We start from the raw sequence: 12188 nt of genomic DNA, 5'->3' as shown, positions 1-12188 counted from the left end.
CCCAGCTCCAGTGCCCAGCACACCCCCCCTTAGCTGCCTCTGTGGATTGCTCCGTGCAGCACCTTCTTTACAGAATGAGGCTTGTGCAAAATGGGAAGAATGGGCTGGGGCAGGAAGCCCAGTCCACAGCCCAACCACCTGCAGCACTGAGAAAATGAAACCCTTCCTTTTTATGTCAGTACTGCTTGACTCCTATTTCTCTACTAACAGCATAAATTCTCACATGGACCTCTTACACATACTATTTGCTTTCCAGCCTGTCTAACCCCTAGGATTAGCTTCCTTACAGATATAATGAACATTGCAACTTCCTGGCTCTGAATATGGCTTGATCTCACCCAAGATTATTACAAAGTGTACTAATCATTGAACAAAACCACCTAGAAATTGCATGGAGCCTCCTAATCTGCTTCTGGTTTTACACTGCACTAATGAGAAACTCTAGTAAATTGCTTGTCTTAATGTGGTTTTGCTCAGATGCAACAGCATCTATCTTTCAGCCACCATTAGGAAAGGCCAGCCAGCTCAATACACTGAAGTGGGGAGCTGTAAGGTACCAGTAAATATGTCTGATGGTTGGATGGCTCCCTGTTTTCTTGAACAGTGCTGGTAAGATGGCAGACCTCCTAAGAATCCATGCCAGCACCTTCAACTTGTCCCAGACCTGGCAATGTAATCCCTCAGCTTTTTTGGCCTGAGCCTTGAGCAATACAAAGCCTACTGAACCCCAAGCTTGCTTTATAACAAGTTTAGTTTTGCTTTACACAAAACTGCAGAGGAACTTGTTAATTATAAAACAGCAGACAACTCTGATATTTAATAAAGACTATCAGCTCACAGAAGGACGAGGACAGCTGTAGAAAACAAAAATGTGAGTAGGTCTACACTTGCATGTGCAATTTATTGGTCCTGTGCTTGACCTCCCTAAGGAAAAAAAAAAACAGCAAATTAAACATCTTGTACTGCATAGCACAAGTCTCTAATCTCAAGTCTCAAGTGAAAGAAAATTTTAGAAACTTCATTCTTTAAATGAAACAAGTTTAAATATAAAACCAAATAGGACCACCTCTAAAGTGAGTCACACTACCATCTTAATGTATCCAAAATGCAACAATGTTTTGCACATAAAAGCACTATAAAATTTACAGGACAGAAGCTAGAGGCTTTGGCCCACACAGTTAGGGAATTTATAGTAGCTATAAGCCCATGGAAAACCACAAGGGATGTCTGCAGTTGTGGAAAGAGTTTTATAGCAACATTCCTGCTAAAATTATCTACAACAGAACACTAATTACATTTAACCAAGTCATTAAAACCTGCTGAATAAAGGCAGTTCCTGTCTTAGAAATTCTGTTTCAAGTTCTTAATATCTGACAACAGATAACATTAATAATTTTTTGAACCACAGACTTTTTTTCCTGATATGCCACATTATATTAGCTGCCTTGCAGGATTGATAAACATATACACATGTATGACACCAGAAATAGTTGTTACAACCCTGAATTTAATAAATAAAACCATTTAGGCATGCAAAAAAACCCTTCCCATGGCCTGCTCCTTTAAAAGATATATTTAAGTATAAATATCTCATTATTCCTTAATTAAGATCTGATTTTTGTAAACCCACAAATAATTATTTCTGTATTTGTACCACCATATCTTCATGGTCTTACTGCAGCAGCTTTAGTGGGTACTTTCATAATTCTGCATTCTTTCGTTATACTAAAATACCTAGATCTGGGAGCGCTCTTTTGGATTATGTTCAAACAGATTTCAAAACATCTTCTTAAACCCCAAGTGGAACTTGCTTCTACTTTCAGAAACCAAAATACCCTCTCAAGCACACGAATGAAAAAATCTTAACCCTATTCTTACAGCAATACTTCCAATTCTACACAAAAGCTTAATAGCTCACTTATAAACAGCTGTCAAGAGAGGGATACAATGTATGTAACAGGCACTGCTGAAGTTAAAGACCTTTAAAGACACCGCAATAAAAAAAGACAACACTGGGTCATGGATAAGAGAGTCTTGATTTAGGATTAAATATATTTTGGAATGCAACAGCATTTATAGCAAACTTTTATTCAATAGTTTAAAAAGTGTATGGAAATTTCATGAACAAAGAGTTATGAAACGGAAAATACCTTCCTCTTCCCCCATTAAATGCATTTACCACAGTAGTCAGTTTTAAAATGCCTGGGTATTTTTGAATTTCTTGTATACATATACAGCATTTCCATATTTAAGAAGCATTGTCCTGAGCAGTTTATGAAAAGGCATTATTTAAACTATCTAGTTACAGGACATTTGTATGATTGATAACAAGCACAGAACAATTTATAGACTTTAAACATTTAATGTGCCTTTTCATTAGGAAGGCAAGTGATGACTAGGTCTGCTTAACACTGTGAGCGTCAGTTTAGTACCATGTACTTAGATCTGCGCTAGAAAGACACACACAAAACATTTTTGTGAAGTATATTTTGTTACAATAAACCGAGCTTGTGCTCCATCATCATGTGTGGTTCTCCCATAATCTCACTCTGGGAAGGATCTGGAAAAAGAAAAGTTGACAGCATGAGGCCTTTAGCAAGCTACAAAGACCAGCAACAACTAATAAAGGTGAACATCTCTTTTCATTATAATGCTTAGTGCAGCAGTTACTTGACTGATTTTTGACAGTGTTGCAGAGTGCAGATCTGTAACTCAGATGCCTCTATCCAAAGCACTGGTCAGAGAACAAACATATCTTGTGGAACAGCTTGTCATAAGGACACACACGCATCTCAAGGAAAACCAACCAGTTCTGCATAAGCACAGACTCCAACTGCCTGAATCTCAAAGGGATTACACTGCTAGTTTAGTGTCTGAGAAAACTCAAGTCTGACTGAAGCTTTTCTCCATCCTGTCCTACACCTCCTTCCAACACAACTTCTCTGCACAGCAGGAGTTCACAGTCCTCTCTTCTGTTAGCTGGGACATATTCCTGGTTTCCCTTCTCCACCCAACTGCCTAGCTTCACAGAAATTCTACAGCTGTAAATGTCTGAGATTTCCTCCATTCTGTAAAGTATGGTTGACATTAGCCACTGTACTCAAAGGCTACCAAGGAACGTGCAGAGCACACAAGAGTGGCCAATACTGACAGTATGAACTTTCTATACAAAAAAAAAAAAAAAAAAATTAAAAAAAAAAAAAAAATATATATATATATATATATATATATAAAAAGGAAAAAACAAACCCAGGGCCAGAACACATGTTGTGACACTTTTCTTTATGGGTACATCAATCATGTTTTCCTTCCATAAATAAGACAAATGCCTCTGATTCCTCCAGAGACAACAAAAATATCTACTATACTTCCTGATAAATAAAGCCTTACCAAAAACACTTGTAACCCACTCACTCCTCAGCACTCTATAAAAATCGAACAGCTGTGAGCTGTGGTAAATAATCAAATTTCTACAAATTAGGTTTGACATTGCTCTACCCCTGTGGAACCACAACAGCCCAAGATTCCTTCCCTTGGTCCCTGTATACCCATCTCAGAAAATAACCCCAGATTTACACCATGCCTCTAGATTCAGATTTGTTCCTCTATTATTTCCACCATCCTATCTCCCCAGCTACTTCCATTCTTCAATCCCACTTCAAAAAACTCTGCCTCTTTCCATGTCCTTAAGTACCAGCTAGAAATAATTCGTTCAAAAGCCATTTTCCAGTTTATTCTATTCCACACATATTAACAGTCAGCAGGCTACCACACAACTGCAGCCTGTTGAGTTCATTTGAGGGAGCCTTTCCCCTGCTAAGTACCTGTTTTATTAGTTCTATACCTCTTCTCTAACATTTCTTCTTATTTATAGGACTTAAATTTTGTAACCTCTGCTTGATAAAATCTGCACAAGTTACTTTAAAAGTTTCTGAGGAAAGAGGCATACAACCTATATGAATATTCTACTTCTTCAGAAATCCAGCCTACAAGCAAATACTGTCTTGCTCAATATTTCAGAGTAATTTCCACACAACTTAAAGCTGAATGACATTTATTTCTCCTTCCCCAGTGCTTCTTTGCTTTTAGGATTTATTTTTGTTCTTTGTATTTTGGGAGTTTAATTCTCTTGTTCAGTAGAGGCAAAGAACTTTATAGCTCGCAAAGTTTACCGTTAAATGTTTCCATAATGTTAAAGCCAGAATGTATTTACCATTAAGGATATCCTCAAAACCAATGCATTCATCATTTCCCCTCAAAATATCCATTGCCACGTTTGAGCTGTGAAGAAATGGTAGACGCTGGACCTGTAAAAAGAGTTCAAGCAAGAGTTCAAGTTTCGGCAAATCTGAAATAGAAGGGCTCATATTTGTATTTCTCAGTCTGAAGTGACTGAAAAGTCAACAGGCAGAAAAAAACAATGCTGAAGTAAGAGAAGTATTGGCACACAAAGACATACAAACACCATATTCTTTTTGTTATCTGTTTGAAAAGAACAGCCTTCTAATAGATTTTTAGCTTTCACTGCAGTGTAAGTAGTACAGCAAATACCGCACTTTGAAAAATAATGAAGTACTTTCTGTCTCCTCTGTAAACCTCCTCTCACAAAGTTGGGGAAGTTCACTGCAAACCTCCACACTCTGAGGTCAGTACTGGGCAATTGATTTATACTGAACAGTTTGGAAACTACATTCTAATCCTCCTACATCTCTGACACCAGTCAGGAATTCAAGTGAAAGAGCTATATTGACTTTCACATTTAAACATAATCCTCCTTTAATTAATCTAAATCATAATTAAGTCTCCAATCTCAACAAATTCTTAAGCTTCAAGTCCACTCCCAGTTACTTTCAACAGTTTTCTTGTACCCTTTACTCACAGTAGTTCCAAAATTTTCAAGTGGCACACATAGATTTCAGAGCATAAATATTCTGAGAATTCATTCACTACTACTACAGATACTTCAGTTAAACCACAAGAAAACTTGTACACCCAACATGAATCTGGAAGTGAAAAACCTTCTGATCACTGTATTCCCCCACCCATTTCCAAAACCATTTCTGGAGAGTAGACTAACAGGATATCCTCACCTTCCTCATTCTCTGCAATGTGCTAATGTTAGTTAGGAAAAAGACTCCTCACAACAGCACAGCTGAGACCAAGGAATGTTTTTGTATCTCACATCCTTTCACATCTTCAGGACCAGTAACTTCTGCCAAGCTTAATGCAGCTTATTAAGGTTTAACAGCACCTCATCACTCAAACAGAATACAAAATTGCTCTAACTCACTTGGAAACCTACTCTTACTAGCCTGACAATCTTTGAGAAGACAAAAAGCCATTAGTTTATTGGACCAAAGAGCTTTCTATGTTCCCTTTCTCCAGCTACCCTCAATCCTAGGAGAAAAGAAGGAAAAGGAGACAGACTCAGCTTCTCAATTAAGAGTTAAAACCTTTGAACTTAACTCCCTGTAGACCTCCCTTGATCTTACCACAAAGGCTGAGGAACAATAAGCACATAGCAAACTCTCTGTTTCAGGTTTCACATGACCTCTACATCTACTCCCAAATCACTACCTGCTTCAGACCCCTAAGTCTCTTTTCCCTACAGCTGCAGAGATTCCTCCCTGTGAAGGTCACACATTCCACAGGGGAGAGTATTAATTTTAGGAATTAATATTCAATTCCTCCTGCTTTTCTCTGAAGGCTTACAGGCAGCTATTCCACAGCAAAGCTAGAGCAGTTACCACTTCACCAAATAACCAAAAACAGAACAGCAGCTAAAAGGCTTTAACATATTGACTGTTCTAAAACCTAGTAATTGCACTGTTAGGTTCACTGTTTTTAGCAGCAGCTTTTTAACAGTGAATTCATTTCTTTTGGAAACATAAGGTATCTCAACAAAGAAAGATGTGTTTCTGAAAGCATGTTTCAAGGTAAACGTTTTTTCAAATGGCTTAAGTCATACCAGTTGGATAAAAATGCCTACCTGTTTCACCGCTCTGAATTCCATCTGCAGCTTTAAAGGTGCATGGATTCCTTGGATGTTTCTCAGTGTGGCAAAGTTTGTTTTATCTTGATTTAACTGGAACTGTCACAAATAGTATTGATTTTTATTTTAGAAAAAGTTACTTTAAAGTATAGCCATAGAAGAAATTTGTGACATCCTGCTTACTAAATTTGTATGTAAAAATTCAGTGATACCATCAAACATGTCTCAAGAGTACAGGAAAGAGAGTGATGCAGTAAGATTTGTTCTATGAAGCTGAAATTGGTTTTCTGCTGGATTTTATTCCAAATTAATAGCCTAAGTTTTATTTTGTTATTTTTGATAATCAGGAGGTTAACACCACCAAGTGGCATAGTTTTGCATTACTTTACTACAGTATTTTCTGGATGAATAGGAAGCTAAGTACAGTTTAATGATCACAAAATCCAACTTGATGTCATTAGTTAGTCATCAAAGACTACCTGAAAACACTTGATGCACTTCTTTTCTGATCAAGAAAACAGAGCACCACTTACACTCTTTATGATTGTGAAAAGCAAATGAAAACTTGTATTTTTCCCAACTGCTCTCAAATTTACCAGTAAGACAAAGAAAATCTATTTAATAGAGGCTTTTTAAAGAAAAAGTGCTCACTCATGTATACTGGAGTACAAAGAAGTACGTTATACTTAAATAATCAAAAAAATTTAAATCTCTAACTTTAAAATCTGAACTCCGTCACCATAGCAAAAGCCCATTATTATGAGAACATCATATTTATGCAAAGGGATCTCAAAAACCAAGAGAAAAATAAAAGTCAAAGACATAACAAGCATTTTCTTTGTAACAATCTATATTGAATGCTCTTCAAAAGTTAGCAGAAAATGCTATTTATATGCCTCATCCTAATCTTATAATTCCAGTTAGATTATTTTTCCATTTCTTTTATTTTATAAGGATAAAGATTTTTGGACAGCAGAAACATTTGGCTTCCACCAGTGCTACCTGAAAAACCTTTTTAACATTTATAGTAGCAAAAGCAACCATAACTATCCCAGGCTAACTTAAGTATTTTCCCATTCAAATGTACATGAAAATAATTCTTAAATTGGCCTTAAACTTACAGAAAAATTAACCAAATGCGGGAGAAACAATTTAGAAGACTCACATACTTCTTAGGGGATCACACGGCCTGTCTTATTTCTGTGCATTTTTGTCTCTTTAGCATGCGATCTTTTAATTATGCAGGGTTTGTATGGCAAGAACAGAGTTAAAAACTAAGTTACAGCAATCAGTTCAAAAAAATCCATCGGCAAATAGCTCTGAAACATTCATAGCATTTATAAATAAGCTCACAAATTTGGTGTCACAATAACATCATCCTTTTAATGCAAGACAACACTAACACTGGCTGAAATTAGAACATGTTAGACCTTAGTCCGACCTTGTCCGGTGTTTAACTTAGCAATTTGGAACATTCTATCCAACATCTTCCCTTCAGGATAGTTTGATACATCGTATCTTCTACATGACAAAACAGGCATCAGAGACATTCAGTTCAACCACCAAGTCTGGCTTCCCTCTACCTTCCACAGACCAGTTGTAATGGTCCATGAGAGATGACTGAGCCAGACAAGATCGCAAACAGTTATGACAAACTGTAGGTGTAAAATGCCTACACAGGATCGAGCAATTTATGGAAAACTACATATGTGTTCACAGGCTGAAAGTCTGAAAAGGAAGACAGATGGTAAATCAACAGACAAAATGGGAGGGTCAGTCTTTAAGAGGTGACAGGCGTGCCCTTGGCCTACCTATGGTGGCTGCACACACACTCTTAGACGACTAAACCTGACCACACAAGTCCGTACTCGGAAGCCTGCTTACACACTTGAAGTGGAGAGAGGTACAAGTAAGAGATAATCCTAAAACAACTTGCTGACAATGTTATTTGCATAAATAAAATGTTACCACTGTTGAACACCTTCATTCTGTTAAAGACCCTGCTCATTACTTGCTACTGCACAAAGCAGTCCAGATAACCACACTGTTAATTTAAACTTCGTAATTAGTTAAGAGTGAAGATGACTACATCTGATTTTATGCTTACATTCTTTTCTGTCAACTCCAATGGGTGGCTGGGCAACAATTCATTTTTCAAACTTGTAAAGCTAGAAGAACAAACAGAAAATACATTAACTTCAAATTAATTGGGATATTGTTTTTTAAATTGCATTCCAAAACCAATCTCAGATACAAACACCAGCCCACAGAGACGCACAACTAGCAAAGTCTGAACTACAGAAAAAAAAAAGAAGACTAATAGTGAAGCAGCAAGTAAAACCTCGAACTACAGCACTACCAGAAGAATAAGTTTCAAACATCCTTTATGCTTGGCAAAACAGAATGGTTTCCTCTCTTGATTCCCTTCAGAAAGAGATGAAAATATCCAAGCTACACTGTACCTTATTTTGAAGTCTCCAGGCTTTTGCAATGGAACACTGCACACACCTTCCCCCCACTGCCAGTTGTATGGTATTTTAAACGCCATGAACTTCCTTTGGATTCATTATCCAAGACATAGACATAAGTTTCACACTCATGTAAAAATGGCAAACTCCAAACTATTTTTATTATATTACTGTTGGGGTTTGTCCCAATGCTGAAATTAACCATTTCCCACAGTGTTATGGCACCCTTATATAAATATATATTAAAACTCAGATATTTCACAGTTATCAATACTTTGCTGTTTCTCTTCTAAAGAACAGCATTACACCGGTTTGCAACACACCTTTCAAGAAACTTCTGTAAAAAGCCAACATGTAACATTTACTGAAGTTCAACACTGTCTATGACACAATTCAGCAAGCAAAAGTAAAGCGTACCCTCTGCGCAGAAGATCATGACCTTCAAATAGCCCTGAAGCTGAAGCGTCTGTAAATGAGATACTATCCTTCAACAGAGAAGCAGTGCCTCTGGAATTCTGGAACAAAAAAACCCACCAAAATTATTTCAACAGAACCAGACCGCTTTTGTGTGGCCATTAGGCCAGCCAAATGAAAGGAAGTGCTCAAAGACTCCTTAAAGCACTCCTGGACAAGTCCTAGACTTTGGTGTTTCTTTAAAATACAGGCAAAACAAAAACACACACAAACACCCAAAACCACAAACCGTACACTAATAAAGATTTCTTTCAGAGAGTCTGATAGAAACTAAAGGTACTCACAACATTTTTGGATCTGGTTGACCCAGATCAAGTTAAACTCACAATATATCCCCTGTTTGCTCCCACCCTGGGCTGCAGGGATTGAGGCCAGTCCCGACAGCTGACAGGACAGAAAGCAGCATTCCTTAATTTACTGCATTACTGACACAAGATCAAATTTAGCCATGGTTTGAGGCTGCCGTAAGGAGGACAAGGTGTATTCGAGCAGTCTAATGTGCCAGTTAACTGAAAGAACAAATGAAAACAGTAACTTGTAGTGGATTACCAGAAGTCCACAGACTTACTAAGTACTGCCTACTAGTAACTTAGGCCACTAATTTCACTCTAATTTACCAGAATTTATTGAAGTGATTTGAGAATTGCTCATAAAAATTGCTCCACCAATAGGGTAATGTCTAATAAACAGGACAAGGTGACAGCAATAATCTCTAGAAGGTGAGTGATGAGCCGTTCAATGCAAGGATTTCCCCCAGCAGCACTGTCAGATCCAACAAAAAATGCTTACAGTTAAGATCTTTTGCACCAACATGTGGGCTCTCAGTAACATAAGAGCTGTAAGACAGTCCTAACATGCCTACTGTTACATGCATATGAAGCATCTACCAATTTACACACTCAGCACTGACCAGACTTTTGTGAGACTGCTATAAATGAAAGCGTTAAAGAGATAGGGCACCTGGGGTACGTGACAAGAGAGATTGAAGTTAAACTCACGGAGAAAACCACGAAACACTCCCCAAAGGCAACACTCACGAGTCACACCAGCGCCCGGCCCGTCTGAGGCGGCCCCAGCGCCGCTGCCCAGCACGGAGGGCCGAGGCGAGACCTCCCTCCCCGGGAGCCGCCGGCTGCGGGAGGCTGGGGACCGCCGGGTCTCCTCATCACATCCCGTCCCGTCCCAGAAATGGGCTTTAACCACAGCCACCAGGCGCCCTTGACGCCTCCCGGCCCCCGCCCCCATGAGGAAGCCCGCCATGGCCGCGCCGGACCACCGTGACTCAGCACGGCCCCGCCGTGCCCGGGGACTCCGAGGGGGTGAGGGGAAGGGGAGCTGGCGGGGGCGGCAGGACGGGAGGCACGGCTCGGTCGGGCTCGGCGCGGTCCGGCACAAGGACACCCCCGCCCGCCCGGCGCCGCCGCCGCCCGCACTCACCATCTTGAGCCCCCGACGTGCTCAGCCACTTCCGCCGCCGCCGCGCGCTGACTTCCGCCCCGCCCCCGTGCGTCGCTGCGTGAGGGGCGGTGCCGCGCGCGGCGGGGCGGGGCGGGTGCCGCGGTGAGGGGTGGCGGAGGCGGTCGTGCAGCTCCGCCCGCTGTGGTGTGAGGGGTTCGTGTTCGGCGCTGTGCCCCCTTGGCCGTGGCTTTCTTACTCGCAGTTAGGTTGGAAAAGACCCATGAGGCCCGCGAGTCCAACCGATCGAACACTGCCATGTCCACGGCGCCATGGCGCTGAGTGCCACATCCAGTCCTTCCCTAAACACCCCGGAGCGGTGACTCCACCACCTCCCTGGGCAGTCCATTCCGATGTTAAACCACCCACCACCCGTTCTGTGAAGAAATTCCTCCTCATGTCCAGCCTAAACCTCTCCTTACAGAACCTGAGAGCATTTTCTCTTGTGCTGTGGCTTGTTACGTGAGAGAAGAGGCTGACCCCCACCTGGCTGCACCCTGCTTTCGGACAGTTGTAGAGCAATAAGGTCACCCCTGAGCCTCTTCTTTTCCAAGTGTATTGGATTATGTAACTTAGAAATGTGTATTCTATTTCATCTGTTGAAGGCTGGGGTTTTTCGGGGGGATGTTTTATCTTTCTCTCACCCTTCCAGTGGGGAGGGGGGAGGATGCCCTCTGATAATGGCCCAGCCATTAAATCCAGGTGGGGCAGTGTTTCTTATCTCTTTCACCACCCCTCCATCCTCCAGGGGGACACCTTTTGATAATGGGCCATTAGGGCCCACCAATGACATGACACATTCCATCGTGAGATGCTCCACCCAGTGGGGGAGGAGCCAGCTGTTCCTAGCTAGATAAAACCTGGGACTGAAGGACACAAGCCATTCTGTTTTTCCACTGGATTCCCAGAGGAAGACTGGGCTCATCTCACCACCACTGACTTTTCTGCAGGACTATCTCTACACCACAGAACCACATCTGTTACTCCAGGAGGACTTATTTGGACTGCTTCCAACACCCTGATCATCAGGCTGCCATATCTTATCCCTGACTCTGTCAGGGTTTTTCCAGGATTTTTGTTTTCTTCCTTGCTTGTTTTTTTTTTTTTGTTTGTTTGTTTGTTTGCTTGTTTGTTTGTTTTTGTTTGTTTTTGTTTGTTTTTTGTTTTGGTTTGGTTTTTGGTACAAAAATACATTTCTATTTTCCTTTTTATTTTTAATATTCCTAGTAAAGAACTGTTACTCCTATTCCCCTTTCTTTGTCTGAGAGCCCCTAATTGCAAAATTATAATAATTTGGAGGGAAGGGGTTTTACACTCTCCATTCCAAGGGAGACTAGTTTTCGCTGGCAGACAACTGTCTTTCAAAACCAAGACACCAGTCTAAATCTCCAGCTTATTCTCGCATGCCAGCTGTCTCAGTGCCACCGTGGCCCCAAGCAGGAGCTGAAGTTGACTAATGCCTTCTCATAACAGAGCAGGGCAGCCATGCCTGTGGTGTCTGGTGTGGGGAGCTTTTCTCCGTCAAACCCATCCTGTCCCACTCTGCCACAGGCAGCAAAAACTGCTTGGGTGATTCCAAAAGCATCACAGTGCTGCTGGCCTGAGGTGGTGAAACCAGGCAGTGATGCTTCCAGAGAGTTTTCCGTATATTTCAATGCATAGCTCCACGTGTGTATTTGGGATATTTATTTTTTATATTTCTTCTAAGACATGTAGCTCATTCAACCCTTTAGCCTTTTAATTTGGCTTATGCTTAGTAACCCAAATTGACCTGTTTTTGTAAATTTTATATTGTTTTT

General features: G+C 40.7%; 1 protein-coding gene across 2 annotated transcripts; it reads right to left on the bottom strand.

Moving 5' to 3' along the window:
- Positions 1 to 2069: 2069 nt before the first annotated feature.
- On the bottom strand, positions 2070 to 10431 carry POMP (proteasome maturation protein). 2 transcript variants are annotated; one of them, XM_040056948.2, is made up of 6 exons: positions 10372 to 10429; positions 8878 to 8975; positions 8100 to 8160; positions 5990 to 6091; positions 4214 to 4307; positions 2070 to 2560 (listed from the first exon to the last, which is right to left on the bottom strand). In XM_040056948.2, exons 1-6 carry the CDS (start codon positions 10372 to 10374, stop codon positions 2493 to 2495), a joined length of 426 nt encoding a protein of 141 aa, XP_039912882.1. In that variant the 5' UTR covers positions 10375 to 10429; the 3' UTR covers positions 2070 to 2492. The 2 variants fall into 2 exon arrangements, with proteins under 2 accessions (XP_039912882.1, XP_039912881.1); XM_040056947.2 differs by lacking the exon at positions 2070 to 2560 and having other exon boundaries at positions 4129 to 4307; positions 10372 to 10431.
- Positions 10432 to 12188: the final 1757 nt, after the last annotated feature.

Source organism: Hirundo rustica, chromosome 2, assembly GCF_015227805.2.
Source record: "Hirundo rustica isolate bHirRus1 chromosome 2, bHirRus1.pri.v3, whole genome shotgun sequence".
NCBI classification, from domain to species: domain Eukaryota; kingdom Metazoa; phylum Chordata; class Aves; order Passeriformes; family Hirundinidae; genus Hirundo; species Hirundo rustica.
This window is presented reverse-complemented; position numbering and strand designations above follow the sequence as displayed.